Genomic DNA, 21,921 nt, shown 5'->3' on the forward strand with positions numbered 1-21,921 from the left:
ATTGTGCAATCTCCAGTGCACTGCACCTAGTGATAATCAAATCCTATTGTAGGATCTATATTCGTGGCCAAATCCTGATGCTGTTTTATTTTCTTTTGATTTATTGATACATATTGATACTTTTATTATATATTTTATTTGCATATGTGTGTGTGTGTGTGTGTGTGTGTGTGTGTGTGTGTGTGTGTGTATTGTTGTTCACTGCTTTGGGGGCCTTGAGTTAAAAAAAGCAGTATTTAATAACAATTTAATAATAATAATTTATTATTTATACCCCATCCATCTGGCTGGGTTTCCCTAGCCACTCTGGGCGGCTTCCAACAGTATATTAAAAACAATAATCATATTAAACATTAAAAGCTTCCCTAAACAGGGCTGCCTTCAGATGTCCTCTAAAAGTCTGGTAGTTGTTTTTCGCTTTGACATCTGGTGAGATGGCGTTCCACAGGGCGGGTGCCACTACCGAGAAGGCCCTCTGCCTGGTTCCCTGTAACTTGGCTTCTCGCAGCAAGGGAACCGCCAGAAGGCCCTCGGCGCTGGACCTCAGTGTCCAGGCAGAGCAATGGGGGTGGAGACGCTCCTTCAGGTATACTGGATCAAGGCTGTTTAGGGCTTTAAAGGTCAGCATCAACACTTTGAATTGTGCTCGGAAACGTACTGGGAGCCAATGTAGGTCTTTCAAGACCAGTGTTATGTGGTCCAGGTGGCCACTCCCAGTCACCAGTCTAGCTGCCGCATTCTGGATTAATTGTAGTTTCCGGGTCACCTTCATAGGTAGCCTCACATAGAGCGCATTGCAGTAGTCCAAGAGAGAGATAATTAGAGCATGCACCACTCTGGTGAGACAGTCTGTGGGCAGATAGGTTCTCAGCCTGCGTACCAGATGGAGCTGATATACAGCTGCCCTTGGCACAGAATTAACCTGCGCCTCCATGGACAGCTGTGAGTCCAAAATGATTCCCAGGCTGCGTCCCCCAAAAACAGTATTTCTGTCTTGTCAGGATTCAACCTCAATCTGTTAGCCGCCATCCATCCTCCAACCGCCTGCAGGCACTCACACAGGACCTTCAACACCTTCACTGGTTCTGATTTGAAAGAGAGGTAGAGCTGGGTATCATCCGCATACTGATGAACACCCAGCCCAAACCCTCTGGTGATCTCTCCCAGCGGCTGCATGTAGATGTTGGAAAGCATGGGTGAGAGGACAGAACCCTGAGGCACCCCACAAGTGAGAGCCCAGGGGTCTGAACACTCACCCCCCCACACACACACCACTTTCTGAACACAGCCCAGGAGGAAGGAGCGGAACCACTGTATAACAGTGCCCCCAGCTCCCAACCCCTCTGGATGGTCCAGAAGGATGTTATGGTGGATGGTGTCAAAAGCTGCTGAGAGATCCAGCAGAACTAGGAAACAGCTCTCACCTTTGTCCCTAGCCTGCTGGAGATCATCGGCCAGTGTGACCAAGGCAGTTTCAGTCCCATGATGAGGCTTGAATCCTGACTGGAAGGGATCCAAATGGTCCGCTTCTTCCAAATTGGCTGCATCTAAAGATTTTTTTAAAATAAAAGAAGTGGTTTAATAACCGCCTCTTTCAGGGGGTCTGGGAAGGCTCCCTCACAGAGAGAAGCATTCACCACCCCACGAAGCCCATCGCCCAGCTTTCCCTCCTAGCTTTTATAAGCCAGGATGGCAAGGATCAAGGAGACAGGTGGTTGGTTTCACTTGTCCAAACAGCCTGTCCACATCCTGGGAGGTAACAGACAGGACTCTAGCACTCCCCTGCCCCGGCCCTGCTCCCACGGTGGAGTCTACCTCTTCCTGAATCTGAGCGACTTTATCTGCAAAAAACTTTGCAAAATCATTGTAGGAGATCATGTGGCCCATACTGGGCCCCGATAGAGCAGGTGGTTCCACTAAATTACGAACCACCTGAAAGAGTCTCCTGCTGCTGTTTTCTGCAGATGCAATAGAGGCAGTGAATAAAGTCTTCTTCACCATTGCTACTGCCACTTGGTAGGCTCAACATTGAGCTCTAACCAGTGTCCGGTCAGCTTCAGAATGAGTTATCCGCCACCGGCGCTCTAGCCATCTCAGCGATTGTTTTATTGCCCTCAGATCTGTGGGAAACCATGGGGCTGTCCGGGCTCCATGCAATCGGAGAGGGCGCTTCGGAGCCAAACAGTCAATAGCCCTGGTTAACTCCACATTCCAGCGGGCCACTAAATCAGCTGAAAGGCCATCAACATGGGATAAAGCATCCCCTACCACTCTCTGGAAACCATTTGGATCCATTAAGTGGCGGGGGCGGACCTCAAACAATGACTACACCTGCCTCCTTGGTCATGGTCTGGTCTTAGCATAACTCCTCCTCCTACCCGTGATCACTGAGATCGGTTGTCCCAGTGCATCTCCCCCATATATGGTATGGTATTTAAGTAAACCATACCATATATTCTTTAGCATTCAAATCTTAAGTGGTATTTCAGTCAGACAGGAGGCTGTAATGAGGTGGGTGGGGGGAGTCAAAGATAATCAGCCATTAAATGGCCAATCACTCCCATGAATACTAAGCATGGGCCATAAAAGTGGTGTCTTTACCCTTCCAGGATGAATGGCTAAGTGTTGTGCAGGCATAGGCAAACTCGGCCCTCCATATGTTTTGGGACTACAACTCCCATCATCCCTAGCCAACAGGACCAGTGGACAGGGGTGATGGGAATTGTAGTCCCAAAACATCTGGAGGGTCGAGTTTGCCTATGCCTGGTGTAGTGAGTTGGGATGAATCTACACCGGTTGTTTAGAATGCGTTATTAAAATGTGACACCAGAGGGCGCTGCAAAGCAGCGATCTGTTAGCAATGGCAAATTGCATTGAAAGCTATATAACTTTTTAAAAATAGCCCTTAATAGCATTTTTACAGATCAGTATAGATCCATCCTTGGACTGGTTGACCTCTAAGGTGCCTTCCAACTCAAAATCTGTTTCTAGACTGAATTATCCCTTTTTCTGAAGGCAGCTACATCTCATTTGAATTTTAGTAAAGCATGAAGAGTCATGGTATGCAATATGCACTGCATTACTAAACAAGTACTAATCTCAGTGTAGCATTTTTGAAGCTGCACATTAATTATCCTGCCTAGCAAGAACTAGTGGAGCAAAGGGGTTAAGAATGTTATATTAGCCCCAGCTGTGTAGCTCACTGAGTGACCTTGGAGCAGGCACACTGTCTTAGCCAAAGCAACTCCACAGGGTTGTTGATGGGAGTGACCATGTACAATACTCTTTGGAGAAAGGTGGGATAAAAATGTAAGAAAGAAATATAAAGAAATATTTACATCTACCTCAGAAAGCTGAATAAAAGATAATTTCTTCAGTTAGTGGGAAAATAAACTATGAGTATAACATCATGTCAAGATTAGTTACATTATGATAAAAGAAGGGGAAAACACAATGTAGTTAGGTTCAGGATTGGAAAGCATTTATTTATTGGATTCATACATCTATAAATGTGTCTAATTTTTTTTTGTAAAAATGCATAATTTAGAAAATTTATAGTCATCAGAGCTGTCACTTTTTTGTAATGTGTATGCTTCTTTGAAATATACACTTTAAAAAATAGCAATGTATCAAAATATGACTTGGCACATATATGCTCAGGTCCAGAAAAGGAGCGCTTTATGAAGAAGCAGGCCTCTACCGTACATGCGGGTTTCTTGCTGGATCAGGAGCCACACATGCCTCCAAACAGCAATACGAATCCACTGTGATCTTCATTCACACTCTATGGTGTGGCATTCATTTGCTCATCCATTCTTTACAGCTACTTCATGAGAACTATTTGACATACATCTTATTCCTACATTCATTTCCAGTTCTGTGGGCATCTTGCTCACTTTTTGCCTCTACTCATATAACACGCCATGGTCTGGATTTGCAGATTGATCTAGAGAGGTGACAGAGGAAGAGGTGGTCCCAATGTGTGGGGGTTTTTTTGGCAGGCCACAAACCTCCACACAATCCTGCAATCATGTGAAAAGAGTGGTAAACCCAAAACAGTAGCATGGCGTGGAACCAGGCTTTGCTGAAATGTGTTTAGACCACATTTTTGGCACAGAAAGAGGAACAAATACAGTTTTCAGCAAAGGAGCACAGGTGGAAATGGCTTGAGTATTTCCCTCTAGGTTGGGACTTTTACCAGTTACATGGGCTAAGGCAGGCATCCCCAAACTGCGGCCCTCCAGATGTTTTGGCCTACAACTCCCATGATCCCTAGCTAATAGGACCAGTGGTCAGGGATGATGGGAATTGTAGTCCAAAACATCTGGAGGGCCAAAGTTTGGGGATGCCTGGGCTAAGGGGAGAGCTCAAATATAGAGACTCTACAAACACACTGTGCTTAAGCTTTGGCTCACTGGGATCAGGGAATTCCCTGAGCTTGGTCAAACAAGTTCAGGGATGGTATAGCTCCCTTGAATGGCAATGCCCATCAGCTTGGGGGGACACCCCCCTCAAATATTTTATTGGGAGGGTGGAGGGACCTCAGCCCCTAGGAGTTGGCTCCTATTTCAGGAATTGTACAGGAACTGTAAAAATGTACAGTATATATATATACTTATCTTTTGAAAGATAAGTCAGGATTAGCATCCAGTACTTGAACTAAAAATAGGAGGCATTTTTAGGGGACAATGAAAACTCACTGAAAAATACAGTGTCAACAATAACTAAAGCGAAAGCAATCTAAAAAGACCGCACCAACATGAGCTAGGCGAGAGCTCTGAGAAATCAGGTGAGCTTCTGAATGCTCACTGAGAAGTCATGATTACCAAGCAAGGTCTGAGCTGAGTGTAACTCACCCATCGCTATTCCTAATGGAGACCCAGCACTCAAGTACATAACAAGCCAAGCCACTGGCACAATGGAATGCCATGCAGTGGGCGTTCTATTGATCCCTTTCAAAACTGAATTAAGCCTTGGATTTGGGGGAGTTATGCGCAGACATGGAACTGGAGAAGGAGCATTTCCAGTTGCATGTTTGTAGAATGTGTGCATATTATTATACCGGGGGTCACCAATGTGGCATCTGCAGGTCATAGCTGTCAAGTCTCCCGTTTTTTGCGGGAAACCCCCGTATTTAAATCTGTTTCCCGCTGTTATCCCGAATTGCAAAATACCCCATAAATCCCCCGGATTTGTAAGAAAGCAGCTCCTGCTGGCCAGGGAGGCTCCTCAGCTGCATAAATGTTCCAGCTCCCGGCTGGCTGCTCGCTCACTTGGCTTGCCGAGTGCTGCCGGAAATCACCTCTGTGCATGCCCAGGCATGCACAGAAGTGATTTCTGGTGCCCAGACATGCGGACATGGGCACCGGAAATCGGGCAGAGCCGGCACCGGAAGACGCTTCTGCACATGTCTGGACATGTGCAGAAGTGACTTCCGGTGCCGCGCCACTGCTGATCCCTTATTTTCCAATCTGGAAGTTGACAGCTATGCTGCAGGTACCTGTGCAGGCTTTTCTCAGTGCTCATAGGGCCCCATTCCTCCCCACCCCTCACTGAAATTAGGCTTGAAAGAAGCATTGTATTGTAGCCAGCCAAAATAATAGGTTGAGCTGTGTGTGTGTGTGTGTGTGTGTGTGTGTGTGTGTGTGTGTGTGTAGTAGGGATGGGGGAGAAATTTTATTCAGTTTACATTTAAAGCTCAATTGATCAAATTTGCACTCTCCGAAACAATATGAGAACCAAAACACAGCCATGCATGTTTCCAAATGTTGTGATGCAGTTCCCCAACAAATGTTTACAAAAATGCATATATCGGGGAGAAATGTGCATAAAATTTAACATTATTAGTGAAAATAGCATGAAAAAAACGCATTATATTAGAAGAAAATGCTTGCAAAAATGTATACATGGATCAAAACTGCATACAAAAATGTGTTTAATGTGATAAATTCTTAAGAAAACACTTAAGAATTTTCATGAGGATCTTTTTGTTTTAATTGCAAGTTGCTGAAGAAATGTGGAGAATTCAAAAATGAGAAACTGAGAGAACCAAAGCTGACATGTCCTTCACTCTCTTGTGTGTGGTGCCCACAGCAGTTTTTCCAGTTTACAAAATTATTGGCAACCTCTGTGCTGTACGCACACACACACACACACACACACACACACACACAACTGGCACATGGACCACAACAGCAGCAACGTATACAGTGATTTGCAAACACATGCTTAAAGCTGCCAGAGAATGGCTGTCCTGGGATATCTCTTCTGCAATTGAAGCTTCAGTTTTTCCATTTGTTGTAATCCCAGCCCAAGAACCAGCCTGTGAATGTGGGGGGTTCATAACCTTGCTTCACAATAACAAGTGGAGTCCCTTTATCTCGCCCAGAAGGATCAGTCTCAATGTAGCGTTTGGCTGAAACACATGAATATGCAAGATAGTAACCTGTTAATTTATCAGTGAGGAGGAAAGTAACTTGAACATTACAGCTCAAACACAGATCACCACCCGCAATCCTAAACTCTCTTTGCTCACTGCAACAGAGAGGCTGCTCTGTGTGCACCTCTTTTCACGTGGGTGGGTGGGTGGAGTGGCCTTGCCCTCGGTGGAAAGATAAGTCCATATAGTTTTTCCTGCCCTCCACGTCCTACCCTGGCTCCAGTATGTTGGTGCAGTGGACAGTCGCTGAAAATCACACCTAGCCTGTCCCTGCCCTGATCTGTAGCCTGCGTGATAGACCAGAGGAATTAAAAAAATCAGTGCAAGTGGTAAGTCCATGCTGGAGTAGCCATTTTCCTGGCACTGCTTCCTTCACTTCTACGGTAGGTTCTAGACCAGTGGTTCCCAACCTTTTTTTGGCCATGCCGCACCTAACCATCTCTAAAATCCTGATGCCCCCTCCCATGACATATAATTCTTACTATTCAAAAAGTGAACTCTTATTCACGTGGAGGAAGCCTAAAAGGCCATTAACTGTTAATAACTCATTCTCGAATTCCCCCTTTAAAATCAAATTGCCCCCCTGTGGAGAGTGTGCCCCCATGTTGGGAACCACATTTCTAGACCAGCCATCCCCAAACTGCGGCCCTCCAGATGTTTTGGCCTACAACTCCCATAGATCCCTAGCTAACAGGACCAGTGATCAGGGATGATGGGAATTGTAGTCCAAAACATCTGGAGGGCCGAAGTCTGGGGATGCCTGTTCTAGACCAAACTGGGATCACTTAATCTTCTCATACGGATGTGTAAGCCAATCCTCACTGTAAATCTTTGCCATTATTCTGTTCCTGACACCATAATCCTATGCATAGTTCCTGGGAATAAATCCATTTAAATTAATTGGGACTTACTTCCAAGTAAACATGCATAGGATTGTAGTGCAATTGACTTATAGTACTATCCAAAACACTGTTCCAAGCTCCATTGATTAGGTGCTGAAGGATCACTCCATCCCTTGAGTTGTAGGGTTCATTCAGACATTTTTCAAAGTGCAGAAGCATCTATGAAGGCCTGCTCTTCAACACCCACACCAGCATTCTCTCATCTTTCAAAGAAACTTCCGCAACTTTTTCAAATGAATGAGTTTATTGATTTCATTTTGGGCTGGATAATGTTATTTGGGTTTGTGTTGTAAGCTTTGATTTCATTGTTTGTCTCATTGTAATCTTGTTTGTAAATCGCTAAGAGCTTTGCTACAAAGCCATCTGGAAATTTAATAGGTACACATTTTAAAAATGCAAAGCAGATCCTGTCCATACAAAAGATCTGAGTCCTGCAGGCATTTTAATAATCAGCAAAATGCCTATTATTACAACAAATGGGGAATGTGTGGGCTTTTATACTGCAAGGACTATTGGGGGCTACAGTCTGTCTCATGTGAGATACACATTGTATTGTCTTAATGATCTCCTCCCCCAACACAGAATCTCTAGGGCACCCAGTGGGCTGCTTTGGGCAATCAAATGCACACAGGACATGGATCTTAATAAGCCGAGATGCAAATAGAGTTTTCTGGATGTGCATGCAGCTTCTTTGCTCTTCCTTTTTGTGGAAGAAACAAACAAACCAGAAACTGTTCTGTAAACTATAGTTTCCCAGTTTTGTCCAGACATGGTTAATTGTGATTAATGTCTTTGGAACAAGCAAAGATATTAAGACAACTTTGAACCAAGGGTTCACAACCAGGCTTGTTCTAAAGCCAATAACCATAGTTTCCTGGTTCAGATGAAATAGAACAGTTAATGGAAGACTTTGGCCTGTACACTTTTGTGAAGAAGATGCATGCATGGAAATTCTTATCTCAGTTTAGTAAGCTGAGATGTTAAGATCAACTTTGGCTTTTCTCACAACAGCGCCCCCAAATATTCCTTATCAAAGTGTATAATGCTTCTTTAAATGAGATAGAGAAAAAGAGAGAGTTGGGGGGGGGGAGAGATTTCTGCTTAATAACTGCTTTGATAAATTGTGTGGATTTAAAATTTTAAGTGACTATCATGCAGAGGTCATACAAAGAGGTCGATCAAATAATACATTGGGGGGGATTAAGGCATGTTCACAAATGCAGGGCAATCACAAAACACACACCAGCTAAATCTACAATTCTCCACAGTTTTCACTGGCAGGTCAACAAGCAAAGTAGAGGCATGATAACTCATACACAAATGAAGATGTCCTACATGGACAGAGGCTATCATTATACCCCAAAGGTAATGTGGGAACAGGCCCAAAGTATTCTGGATCAGCAGTGGTGGCTGGCACCCAGTGGGGCTGGTAGGGCAGAACATGGAGATGGGGGCAGTCACAGGAAGGGCCACAGAATTCAACCTTTGCCCCATTATCCTCCCCGAGGATTTCTACATGGGCAACACTGAGACCGAGGAGGAGGAAACTGACAGCCAGCGCCACCCTGGGAAAGTGGCCTTTGCCTCTCCCAAGAGCCCCATCAATGGGCTTGTCTGGAATCTGGATTGGCAGAAAGTAGGGGTCAAACTGAGGGCTCACTGAGGGGTTGGTGGGGCAATACCCCTGACTACAAGGCAGTCAGAGGTACTACCCCATCTGCCCAAATAGGCCCGCCTCTCCTGGGGTTACCTCTGACTACCTTGTCTGATTAGTAGAAATAACTTGGGAGCAGCTCTTCAAATATCCCCTTTCATTCATCTAAAAAAGACTACATCAATTTTAATCATAGCTTACCTGCTTTAATTGATTCAGTGCGTTCCGTTTCATTTGCATCCTTACCAATCCAGAGAAATACCTAGGACGTGATGAAAAGAGAGACCTCCTCAACAAAGTGGTATAAATTTGAGGTTTCACCACAGTTTGACCTGTACATAAAATACTAATGACCAGCATTCAAAGACGGATGATTTCTAGTCAATATTTAAAATTCAGCCCCATGATTTGCCCACCTCTGTGGGTTTGCAGTCCCATAGCCTTGAAAATTTCTTTCAGGCTGCATGTAGTCTTATTTCCACCTCATTTCTCTATTGGCCACAGGGCCGGCTCTAGGTAGAGTCCCGGTGGTGCGGTGCGCCAGGGCGCCGGGCTGGTAGGTGGGGCGCTGCGCAGCAGAGCCGCGCGGAAACCATACTGCACCCTGCGAGGGCAGGGGCGCCGGAGCGATCTCCGCCCCTCAGCGCCAGGGCGCCCAACCTGCTCGAGACTGCCCTGATTGGCCATCAGCTTTTCCCAGTCTTCCCCAACCTGGTGCCCTCTAAATGTTTTGGACTCAGCCCACCCAGCATGGGAGTGATCAGGGATGATGGGAGTTGCAGCACAAAACATCTAGATGGCAAAAGGTTGTAGAACTCTGACATTAGTCTGTACTCCTCTCCTTCAAGCCATTTGCACCCCTTAGGACAACAAACCCTCTTTTTTTGGTGTCCACATCATCAGAGATGTGGCAGGTGGCTTCATGGGAAAGGGCCTGCTTGGTGGTGACACTCCAACTGTGAAATGCTTTTCCCAGTGTGGCCTGCCTGATGCCTACTTTGATGTCATTTTGATGCAAGGCAAATACCTTTATACCCCCTCAGTTTTGTCCATTGCTTTTGTGCACATTGAGCTCCTTGGAGGAAAGGTAATAAATGTAATGTAATAAATGTAATAAATAGCCTGGAAAAAGCGCCCCCTCCTGCATATGCTTCCCCAAACCATGGGCTTCGGAGGGGGGAGGCTGTTGGCTCCCTCCCCACAGATGAAGCACAACCCCCAGATTCCCAATTTTCTTTTATTTATTTTTAAAGAGCAAGTTTTTATTATTTTTACAGCACGAGATACAAGACAAAATGTGCAGGCACTCTTCTCCTCATTCAGTTTTGGATGCATATTTGTTGGTTGGTTTGGAGTGTTTATTTGTCCCCCTTCCCAGAAAAATTCCTTCGGATACCCATGCCCCAATTCTTAAGATACTCCTAAGAGGCTGCACTCTGGGTGACCTTGCCAAGTGAAGTCAGGTGGGTGCCTAGGAAAGTGAGGGTTTGGGGGGGGGGGAGGTTTGCTAGTAGGACCCTGGCTAGGGAATACCTTTCCCGGAGAAGCTTGCCTGGCACCATCTCTATGGTCTTTTGAACACCAGGCAAAGACCTTTTTATTCACCCAGATCTTTTAATTCTGTTTTGAATTCAAGCTGTTTTAGACTTCCTCTGGGTATTGGCTGTTTTCTGTTATTTTTTCAGCAGTTTTTTTTTTTTTGCTGGTTTTAATTATGAGATATTGCAATTTTCCGCATTATTTTGCTTGCACGCTGCCCAGGGAATATTTATTGACGGGCAGCTTAATAAATTGTGACAGAAGAACTAGCGGAAGAATGATTGACAGTAGGGGAGTGGAATGGGGTTGGGACTGAGTGACTGCTAGCGTGTGCCAGCTGAGAAATGAGAGTTGGAGAGTGTGGTTGTGAGGGGCAGAGAGGAGGAAATGAGATGAGAGAGATATTAAATTACATATTTAGGAGAGTTGGGAAAGCTGTTATGAAACGGAAGACAGTCAGTTACTATTAAAAAAATGTATATGAAGACCATTTGTGCTGAATATCATGTTCCTTAATTAAAGACATGTCTTATGTTCAACTGACTTGTTTTCTGGTTTGGGTGGATTCTCAGATACACATATATAAATAGTCTTTTCTTTTTTACTTTTGGCAGGGCATCTGCTAAGTTCTTCAGGTCATTTCTGAGAAAGTGGTGTGAATGACTCATTTAAACAACATGTTTTCAAGGGAATTGCTCAATAGCCAAGCCAGAGATGCCAAATGTCATGTTGAAATGGGCCCCAGGAAAGCCAAGCATCTACCGGTAGGATATTCTTCTGGCAAATATAGTCATTTATCAAATACATTCAAATAAACATCTTTTACAAGTGCTTGCTTTTAAACAGAGGTCTCTCCCTTCCCCCAAGTTTCCTCCTTTAACTTCACTTCTGTGGAGTTCTGTGCGCCATTCATTTCCTTCACAGCACATCCCAAGATTTTCTTTTATCATTCTTTGAAGTGCTTTACACAACAATTCAGTTAGACCATGGCTACAGAATGAGCCTGGAATAGGCTATACCATTCCAAACTAGAAATAGGGGTGGCTACTTTTGAATCTTTCCCCAGGGAAAACAAAAACAAACACACAGAAGCACAGCTCCCTGCACATTAAAAAAAAACTAGCATTACAAACCAGCCTGCTGTGCCAGATGTTTATTTGCAGGTATCTTTAATGGGATCAGGATTTGAAGATGTGATTACTCCATCTGCAACCTGAAGTGGTGCAGTCCATTCTTCATCTTACAGGTCCTTCCACTTAATGCTGCTATAGGTGTAAACCAAATCGTATGTCTCTTTTGTCCCACACAGCTCCGTTAATAACATGTGCCTTACCTGATCCCAAGTATCTAGCAGCATGACGTCATCTTCAGCCAAGTCCTCCTGAGTGAATTCTCCAGGAACCTCCTCAATCTATGTTTTTAAACAACAACAACACTTGGAGACATACGTTCCTGTATACAAAATAGCGCAGACTAGTCTACAATGATTTATGAGTGGATGTCGAGGTAGAGTCCAGCTTATGCTGGAAGTGGCAGAAGCTATTTAAGGGTTGGTGAAGGTTGGGGGTCAAAATCACAAGCAATGGACAGTATAGGTTGGACTGTGGGAGGTTGAAAGGGAGAAATTGCAGCCAGGAGAACATTTAGAGTCACAGTCAAGATACTACAGTCAGGTGTTCAGGACCAGCTGCATCAAGGTAAAGATAAAGGGACCCCTGCCCATTAGGTCCAGTCGTGACCGACTCTGGGGTTGCAGCGCTCATCTCGCATTATTGGCCAAGGGAGCCGGCGTACAGCTTCCAGGTCATGTGGCCAGCATGACTAAGCCACTTCTGGTGAACCAGAACAGCGCACGGAAACACCGTTTACCTTCCCGCCGGAGTGGTACCTATTTATCTACTTGCACTTTGATGTGCTTTCAAACTGCTAGGTTCGCAGGAGCTGGGAAAGAGCAACGGGAGCTCACCCCGTCGCAGGGATTCGAACCGCCGACCTTCTGATCAGCAAGCCCTAGGCTCACTGGTTTAACCCACAGCACCATCTGCGTCCCAGCCACAGCAAGAGGGGAGGCCAAAGTGTCAAGGGTTAGAATAGATTATATCTGGTCTTTACTGAGCATTCACTTTGATTATACAGTGGTTATATGGCAGTGAGCACTCATCCTAATTTGCTGGTGGGGTGTTCATATGTCTTTTCATAAATAATTTGTTCATCCCAGATTTTCCAATGCATTCCCCCATCACGTTCCAAAGTTGTGACAGTCAGGAGGCACCCATATTTTCACAAACCAAATAATGTGGAACACATCCTTCTTGGCCAATCAGAATCTAGGACTAGCCAAAAGACAGAGATGTTCCAGGTGGCATTACACCTATGGCAGCGCTTGTTATTTAGCTGTCTGGAAACTTACCCAGGCAGTGAATTTGAGGCTGTTGCTGATTTATTTTTAATAAGAAATGGACATATTGTGCTTGCACTGAGGAACCAGGTTTAGAAAGGATTTAAACAAAGAATGAAATGCAGTAAATCTGTTAAATTAACTAGACACCCGGTGACTTTACTTTATTTTTTAAAACCAATTAGCAGATTTTTTAAAAAAGAGAAACACTTTTTTGGTACAGAACATTGCATTTTAGAAAATTAGGGCAGATGTGTGTGGGAATTTGCATTGCGCTTGTTACTTGACTAATGAGTAAGCTGCCATCATTCGATACAATATAAAGCTACCAAATAAGAGAAAATAGGATAGTGACTACTAAAAAGTTCATCTCCCTCTCCCTTTGTACACAGAGCAACTAGGCTGCTGCTAAACGATAAAATTAAACTGGATACTTCAGTCCTCCCCATACAACTTTGAAACCCTTACACTGCAGAAGTACATGTTTTCATAATCAAGCCAAGCTTTGTTCCATTAATATGTTCTTCCTCAAAGCTTCCTGTGTTTTTACAGAAAGGTATCAAGTTACTATGTTCAGATACGTTGAGAACAAAAATATCCCACAAAGGGCCAGTGAAAGATGTAGGGCCAACAGAGGCAAGCTGCCCTTCCCCCCACCAATTTCCTCTCATTGCCTTGTCCTGCCTCTCTCCGAGAAAGGGGTAAGGGGCTCCTTCCTCATAGTGAGGCATTCTGGGTGAGATGCCCAGAGAGCACCCACACAGCTGTGGCATTGCTGCCAAGCCTACAAGTTCGAAGTTAACTAGGTTTAATTAGAACTTGTAGCTGCCTCGGCAAAGTGATGGCTGCACTTTCCCAGAAAACCTCAGCCAGCATGCTTTACTTTGGCAAGGGATCCCCTTCGGTCCTCAGAGTAGGGCAGGGTGGAAGAGGAGGCGGAGGCCCTGCAGAAGGACCTTGTGCTGCGGCAGTGGCAAAGCAGACAGAGAGGAAAGCAAGCCGTAGGCCCACCGGTTGACAATTCCGTCCCACCCACTTCTTGCAATGACTATCTCCTGTGTTCCCTCATCAGAGCACCAGCCTTCATCCCCCTTATTCTATGTTTTTGTTCTGGTCAGAAACATGCGACTGGAAACATTCGAAGTTGACCACTAAGCTGTGACTATTTAGTGGGCAAATAAAAAAAGACAATTTTTTCCACCATTTGCTCTGACTTAATTATATAGCAAAACTGGAAGATCTCAATGGAGTATCAGATGAGTATGCATGTATATAAGTCAGTTGCTTCATTTCTTCAGAGTCCAGATACACTTGATGGACACAAGGAACCATGATTTATTAGACATTTAGGTGAAGCAATGAGCAGATAAGAAACTCTCTATCTTGTTTTAATTTAATTAGTATTATTTGTTATCAATGTTTGTGTTATGGAAAGTGGTCCTGGAAAATGTTTCTTCTAGTTGTTTTTTTTAAAATTATATGTATGTGTGAGGGACAGGGGATATCGCGAAGTCCCTCCCCTCCTGAGTTCAAGCCCAGCACTGACCACAGGGGAAAGCAGAGGGAGCTCTGATTCCAGTGGGGAAGCAGGAAGTCGGGTCCGAGGCTCAGGCAAGGTAGCGGAGCCAGGGTCCCAGGTGGGACAGGAAGGGGCAAGTAAGGGGGGGAGACCCATCCCTCCAACGCCAGAATTACGCAGAAAGAGGAGGGGCAAGAGAATGGGGCTTCCGAGGCTTTTGTGCTGGGGAAAGACGCGCCAAAAGTCATTCGGAGGTTCTGATACCGACTGACCACATCACTCCGTGTAAATAGCAATGACTTCAGCACTGTAAATACGCAGCACCAATAAAAGAATAAAATGCAGAGCTGCGTAGCGTCGTTACTCTGAAGTAGCCTACTCCGGCCACTGTGACAGCAACCTCCGAATCCTTTTTTGGGCTACTTTGGAGTTGCCGGGATGAGTGTGTCAGAGGCGGAGAGATGGCGGCAGATCGCGGAGCAAGCACAGGAGGAGCTGCAGCAGCTGACGCTGCAGGCACAGGGAGAATTAAAGGCAGCTAAAGAAGAGACTAAGAAGGTCCAGGAAGACCGGCTACAACTTGCGGAACAGGTGAGAGCGCTTCAGGAAAGAGAGCAGCAATTAAGGGCGGTGGCGGTAGACCTCCAAAGCAAGCTGGATGCAGAGAAAGACAAGGCGGGAGGGGCCCCCCAAGTCCAAGTGCTGCCAGGAAGGAGAGCCGGGACCCTAGTAAGCAAGTTCAATGGAGACCCGAGGGAATATCATGGCTTTGAGACTGAGATCGTGTATGCTCTTGAGCTGCACCATAATGAGTTCCCCGATGATGAGCACAGAGTAGCGTTTATTGTGGAACATCTCACCGGGGCAGCCAGGGAGTGGCTGAGACCGTTAATCGCAACCAAGAATCCTTGCATGAAAAATGTCCAACAATTTCTAGAAGGTTTGAGGACGATGTATTCGTCCGATAGTCATATGGACCAGACTAAGGAGGAACTTCATAATTTACGCCAAGGAAATATGACAGTTCGCGCATATTGGGCGAAATTCACCATGCTGGTGCACAGACTGGGGTGGGTACTGGAGTCCCCTCCTATGCAAGCGGCGTTCTACTTGGGTTTGCACGAGGAGGTGAAGGATGAGCTCTCGAGAGGTCCAAAACCCAGTACGATGGATCAGCTGAGCAAAGCGGCTCTGGCGGTGGGGGTGAGACAGGAATCCCGGTGGAACGACAAGCAAGCAACGCGCGCAAAGCGGGCTTGGTTCCCACGGTCGCAGGAGAAGCCACTCCCCCAACAACCCTTTCAAGCCACGCCTGGGGCCAGCCAGGACTAGGAGCCCATGCAGATTGATAGCGCGCGCGGGCTTTTCAAACCCCAGCGGCGCCAAGACGCAAGGAGGGAAGGGGCGGGAATTGCTTTCTCTGCAACTCCCCCCAGCATCTCGTCAGAGACTGCCCACATCGCAGGGAGTGGCAAGGAAAGGCGGGAACGGTGGTGCCCTCCCCCACTGACGCAGCACCACAGCAGGGAAACGGGAAAGCCTGGCTGCAGGAGACAAGGGGCAGCAGCCAGGTACAGTCAGCAGACAACAGCCCCAGCCCACCCACCCGCACAGAGAGGAGCAGAGCCAGCCCACCCCTCCCAGAGCAGGAGTGGTTCTAGAAGTCACGCTAACGCTCCCAAATGGATATCCACTGACAGTCCTAGCCTTAATTGACAGTGGTGCCTCAGCCAACTTCTTCTCGAGAAACTTTGCAGAAGAGCACCAGATCCAGCTTCTGCAGCTGGATTTTCCTCTGCACGTGGCAACCATTGACGGCAGAGAGCTGCTGGGAGGGGCCATCACTCATCAAACCCCCCCCCCCATGAGAATGACGGTGGGGAGGCACTCAGAGACACTGGCGTTCAACGTCACCACCATCTCAGACCCCCCCATCGTCTTGGGTATGAGCTGGCTGGCGCGCCACGACCCCTCCATCAGTTGGCACCAGAGGTGCATCACGTTTGGGTCGGACTTTTGTCTGGAACATTGCATGCAGCACCAACCAGGGGAGGGGCCTCCGATAGCCACGGTGGCCACCATGCATGTCAAAGGGGGTGAGGCGATACCCAAGCCGTACTGGGACCTGCAGGAGGTCTTCAGCGAAGCGGAGTCCGACCACCTACCCCCGCACAGGCCTTTTGACTGCCAGATCAACCTGGTGCCAGGGGCGACGATACCCCCAGCCAAGCTGTACGCCATGTCAGACCAGGAACTGGAGGATCTGCGCGCTTTCATCGACAAGAACCTCAAGCGGGGGTTCATCAGAGAAAGCAAGGCAGCAGGGGGCAGCCCGGTCTTCTGGGTGGACAAGAAAGACACGCAACAGCGCCGTCTTGTGGTGGACTTTAGACGGCTGAATTCGGTGACAGAGCCAGTGGCTTTCCCCATGCCCAGAGTGGACGATCTCCTGACAGCGGCACGCAGGGGCAAGATTTTCACCAAGCTGGACCTACGGGGGGCGTACAACTTGATCAGGATCCGGGAAGGCGATGAATGGAAAACCACGATGTTCACGCCTCTGGGCTCTTTTGAATATCTGGTGATGCCCTTCGGGTTGCAAGGGGGCTCAGCATGCTTCCAGGCCTTCATGCACCACGTCCTGGGGTCCCTCCTCTTCAGGAAATGCTTGGTCTTCCTAGATGACATCCTTATCTATTCAAATGACCCAGTGCAGCATGTGAAAGATGTCAGGGAGGTGTTGCAGCGCCTGAAGCAGAACCACCTGTATGTGAAGCTGGAGAAGTGCAAGTTTCACACCAAAGAGGTGGACTTCCTGGGCTACAAGCTGTCAGACAAGGGGCTGGCGATGGACAAGGACAAGGTGCAGGCCATCCTGGACTGGCACAGCCCCAGGACACGCAAAGATGCCCAACGCCTACTAGGCTTTGCCAACTTCTACAGGAAGTTCATCAAGAATTTCTCTCGCGTTACGGCTCCCATCACTGACTGCCTGAGAGGCAAGCAGAAGTTCAGGTGGACACCAGAGGCGCAAGCAGCGTTCGAAAGCCTCAAGAGGGTGTTCGCCTCAGACCAGAACCTGTTCCACGTGGTTCAGGACGCGCCCCTACGCGTGGAGACAGATGCTTCTGATAAAGCTGTGGGCGCCATTTTGTTGCAACTGGACGCCAACAGGGAGTGGAGACCCTGTGCCTTCTTCTCCAGGAAGCTGACACAGCCTGAACGCAACTACACAGTGTTTGATAGGGAACTTCTCGCGATCCACGCTGCGTTCCAGCACTGGCGACACTTCCTGGTGGGCGCAAAGCACCCCATCCAGGTGTGCACAGACCACAAGAACCTGGAGTTCTGGAGAACTGCCAGGGTGCTCAACCAGCGGCAGATACGGTGGGCAGAGTTCTTCTCGAACTTCAACTTCTCCATCCACTACATCCCGGGAGAGCAGAATGTCAGGGCGGATGCCCTCTCCCGCAAGCCAGAGTACATGGAGGAGGAGGCGCCACCAGCACCCAGGCACATTTTCCCCCCGTCAGCATGGTCATGCGGAGCAGCAGTGGTGAGCGAGGCAGAACTCACAGCACTGACGGCAGCGGATGAATTTGCCAACCGCATCTTCAGAGAACTGAGAGGGGGGAGGGAGCAGGCAAAAGACTTTGCAGAACGCAGGGGGCTGCTTTTCTACAAGGGTGCACTGTACCTGCCCACCACCCAGCTGAGACGTACAGTCCTCAAGCAGATGCACGACAACCCAACGGCGGGTCATTTTGGAAGGGACAAAACCGCCCACCTAGTCATGAGACACTTCTGGTGGCCAGGGGTGCGGGAAGATGTTCGAGACTATGTACGGGGCTGTGACACCTGCCAGCGGGCAAAGGTGGTCAGAGCAGCGCCACCAGGATTGCTGGAGCCCTTAGCCACCCCACACAGGCCGTGGGAAGTGGTGTCCATGGACTTCATCACAGATCTGCCTTCTTCCAGGGGCAAGACCGCAGTGTTGGTGGTGGTGGACCTCATGTCCAAAATGTGCCACTTTATACCGTGTGCCAGGGCGGTCTCGGCAGAAGAGACAGCCAAACTGTTTGTGGACCACGTATTCCGACTGCATGGATTACCTTTAAGAGTTATTTCGGATCGTGGCCGCCAATTTGTTTCCAGGTTCTGGCGGCGGCTCATGAACCTCCTGCAGGTGGAGGTCAGCTTGTCGACAGCTAGACACCCGCAGACCAACGGACAGGCGGAGAGAGTCAACGCCATTCTGCAGCAGTACCTGAGATGCTACATCAGCCAGCGGCAAACAGACTGGGTGGATCGACTGCCACTGGCAGAATTTGCCTACAACAATGCGGTGCACGTCTCCACAGGGGTGTCGCCCTTTAAGGCCAATTACGGGCGCGACCTCAGATCTTTCCCAGAGAGGGAGGGGGAGGAGGAGGAGGAGGGCCCACAGGCTGAGGACTGGGCAGAGGAACTGGAGACGGTGCACCAGCAGCTCAGAGAACACTTGGAGAGGGCCAAGGAAGCATACAAAAGGGGGGCAGATCGCCACAGGCGACAAGGGGAGGTCATCAGGGTGGGGGACAAGGTTTGGTTGTCCTCGGAGGGCCTTCCCACCAGAGGGAGGTGCAAAAAGCTGGCGCCCAGAAGGCTGGGCCCCTTCACAGTCACGCAACAGGTCAACCCGGTGGCATACAGGCTGGCACTGCCAGAGGACATGAGGGTGCATCCAGTGTTTCATAGATCGCTGCTGTCGCCGTACAGGGAAAGCAGCAGGCTCCGAGACAGCGAACACACCCCCGAGGGAGGGGGGGAGAGGGGAGGCAGGGAGCAACTCAATGAAGCCACGGCCATCCTTGATTCACGGAGGGGGGTGGGGGGCCTGGAGTACCTCATGGCATGGGAGGACGCTCCGCCCTCCCAGAATGAATGGGTCCCCGCCACTCAGATACAGGAGGAATTCTTGGTGGAAGAATTTCACGCCCTCTTTCCCCACAGACCCAAGCCCTGGCACATGGAAAGGGAGGGGGAGGAGGAGGAGGCACGGGAGAGCAGCTCACCATGGCGCTGGGAGGCGGAGTTTGAGGAATCGGGAGACGAGATATGGGTGTCACCAAGATCCACCCAGTCAGAGGCAGAAGCAGATTGGCAGCACATTTTTACCCCCACCAGCTCAGACGCCACAGACTTTTTGGGATTCCAGTCCTCCCAGGCGGAAGGGGGGGCCTCGCAGGACTGGGCGGAGGTGTTCACACCAACGGGCTCGGAAAGCACTGAGTTCCTAGGCTTCCAGTCGTCACCGACACCTGGGGAGGACCTGGGGAGGGGAGAAGGGGAGCTTGGGAGGGGGGTGGATGTGAGGGACAGGGGATATCGCGAAGTCCCTCCCCTCCTGAGTTCAAGCCCAGCACTGACCACAGGGGAAAGCAGAGGGAGCTCTGATTCCAGTGGGGAAGCAGGAAGTCGGGTCCGAGGCTCAGGCAAGGTAGCGGAGCCAGGGTCCCAGGTGGGACAGGAAGGGGCAAGTAAGGGGGGGAGACCCATCCCTCCAACGCCAGAATTACGCAGAAAGAGGAGGGGCAAGAGAATGGGGCTTCCGAGGCTTTTGTGCTGGGGAAAGACGCGCCAAAAGTCATTCGGAGGTTCTGATACCGACTGACCACATCACTCCGTGTAAATAGCAATGACTTCAGCACTGTAAATACGCAGCACCAATAAAAGAATAAAATGCAGAGCTGCGTAGCGTCGTTACTCTGAAGTAGCCTACTCCGGCCACTGTGACAGTATGTATGTATATGCAGTGCTTTTCCCCCCTAAAAAAATGTTTAGGGGTACTCTCATTTCGACTCAAGAAAATAACCATTTCATAGCTCAAATCGGGAAAAATAAATACAGTAAATGGACAAAAGTACAAAGATTCACAAAATGTTTAGAGGTATGAGTACCCCTGCCTACCCCCAGAAAAAAGCCCTGTGTATATGTATGTTTGTATGTATGGAAAGAGAGAGAGAGAGATTCAACAAAGCTTTCCTTGGAAAAAAATGTTTTAATCCATGCCTCATGAAGATCCTTTGTGTGACCTACATTTTTATCCACCAATGTTGACTCAGTTAATCAATATCTTCTTTGCTTATTCTGGGCTTGAATACTCTGAATTCTTAAAGGACCCTTCTGTTTTCACACCTATTACATTTCTCAAGGCAAAAGGAACTCTAAACATAGCACAGCTATATACCCGGAGGTTTTTTGGCTCTCTTTGACAAAGTCTTTGAGCCGCAGTATATTACAAATAAATATATTTATACTGCTAGGTGGCTCAGTGGACAAGGAGAAAAACACTGGCCAGAAGGAAATGAAAAGGGGAAAAAATAAAAGACAGAATGGCAGGATTGTCAGTGGGTGGGGCAGCATTCCTCCAAAATATGATCCAACTAGAAGGCAGCCTACGTCTGAGTCCCCCATGTTACGATAAACGTGCTCTATGCCCTGCAAATGATGTTCTTCCTTGCCCTGCAAAGGATGTGAGTAATCTGATTTAAGACCCAGAGATGGAATGACCATAGTAATCGAGGGACAGAGCAGAAACTACCTGCCATATACTTACTATAAACCTGCCGGTCTTATTAGAACAGCCATAAAGACGTGGAGGATGGTCTTCGGACTCAGTCAGTAACTGTGCAGATGTCTGGTATTCTTTCTTTCCCCCAAGGGCACTCCAAAATGGCTCTGGAAGATACAACAAAAATACTTCCTTGTTGAAATGCCCTGTGAACAAGTGTTGAGGAAACAAGATTGTTAGGGGCGTGAAATTTCAACACCGGGTGCTGCCTCAATACAGCTCCGTGTTTCCATCACTGGGCGGCTCCATGCAAGCCAGGAAGCGGCCTCTCCAGACAACGGAACAAATCTTCTTATATTTGCAGCTGCAATCTCCTGGTTGATGCGGATGCTGTTAGGCAGTTGAAAGTGCGTGCATGCTCTGTCCGTTTCCCTCCCACCCACCTCCTCCTCTGTATGGCCCTGGGCACTGGCAACCCACGCTACACCACTGATACGGCCAGTAATATTAGAAAGCTATTTCCCCAAATGTCAAGGACTGTGGACATTTCCTGCATTGAATAATAGAATGCTAGAATTGTAGAGTTGTGCTCACCTGGTTCCTGGCCTTCTTCAATCCTTGAGGTTTGGCACCTGAGGACACCAGCTACATACTGCGCCCCCTTCTCTTCTTCTCTGCTTGCTCCTTTCCCAATCCAGGTATACCCAGCATTACTTGGCAGTTTCAAAACAAAAACATCATTGGAATTCAACGAAGTGGCATCCGCATCAACCTGAGACAGGAGTGAGATTGCATCAGTCTCCTGCTGCTTCTTTTTTATTTCCCATTTTTTCAGTTTGCAACATTAATTTAAGCCAAGAACAATTCCTCTGACTTCACAGGTGCCACTCAAAATGCAAGCTCTTCAAAGGCCAACA

The 21,921-nt window shown here is 47.9% G+C and overlaps 1 protein-coding gene across 1 annotated transcript in view; it reads right to left on the minus strand.

Moving 5' to 3' along the window:
- Positions 1-3,459: 3,459 nt before the first annotated feature.
- Positions 3,460-21,921, minus strand: part of SCIN (scinderin) — a 54,899-nt gene continuing 36,437 nt past the window's right edge. Inside the window, exons 12-16 of the mRNA XM_035130115.3 lie at positions 21,599-21,776; positions 21,050-21,171; positions 11,868-11,945; positions 9,197-9,257; positions 3,460-6,415 (exon numbers count right to left, since the gene is read on the minus strand). Coding sequence (XP_034986006.3) covers positions 6,282-6,415; positions 9,197-9,257; positions 11,868-11,945; positions 21,050-21,171; positions 21,599-21,776 — 573 coding nt within the window. The 3' untranslated portion in view covers positions 3,460-6,281. The remainder of the gene's footprint in view (positions 6,416-9,196; positions 9,258-11,867; positions 11,946-21,049; positions 21,172-21,598; positions 21,777-21,921) is intronic.

Source organism: Zootoca vivipara, chromosome 11 (genome assembly GCF_965207765.1).
Source record: "Zootoca vivipara chromosome 11, rZooViv2.hap1.1, whole genome shotgun sequence".
In the NCBI taxonomy this organism is placed as follows: domain Eukaryota; kingdom Metazoa; phylum Chordata; class Lepidosauria; order Squamata; family Lacertidae; genus Zootoca; species Zootoca vivipara.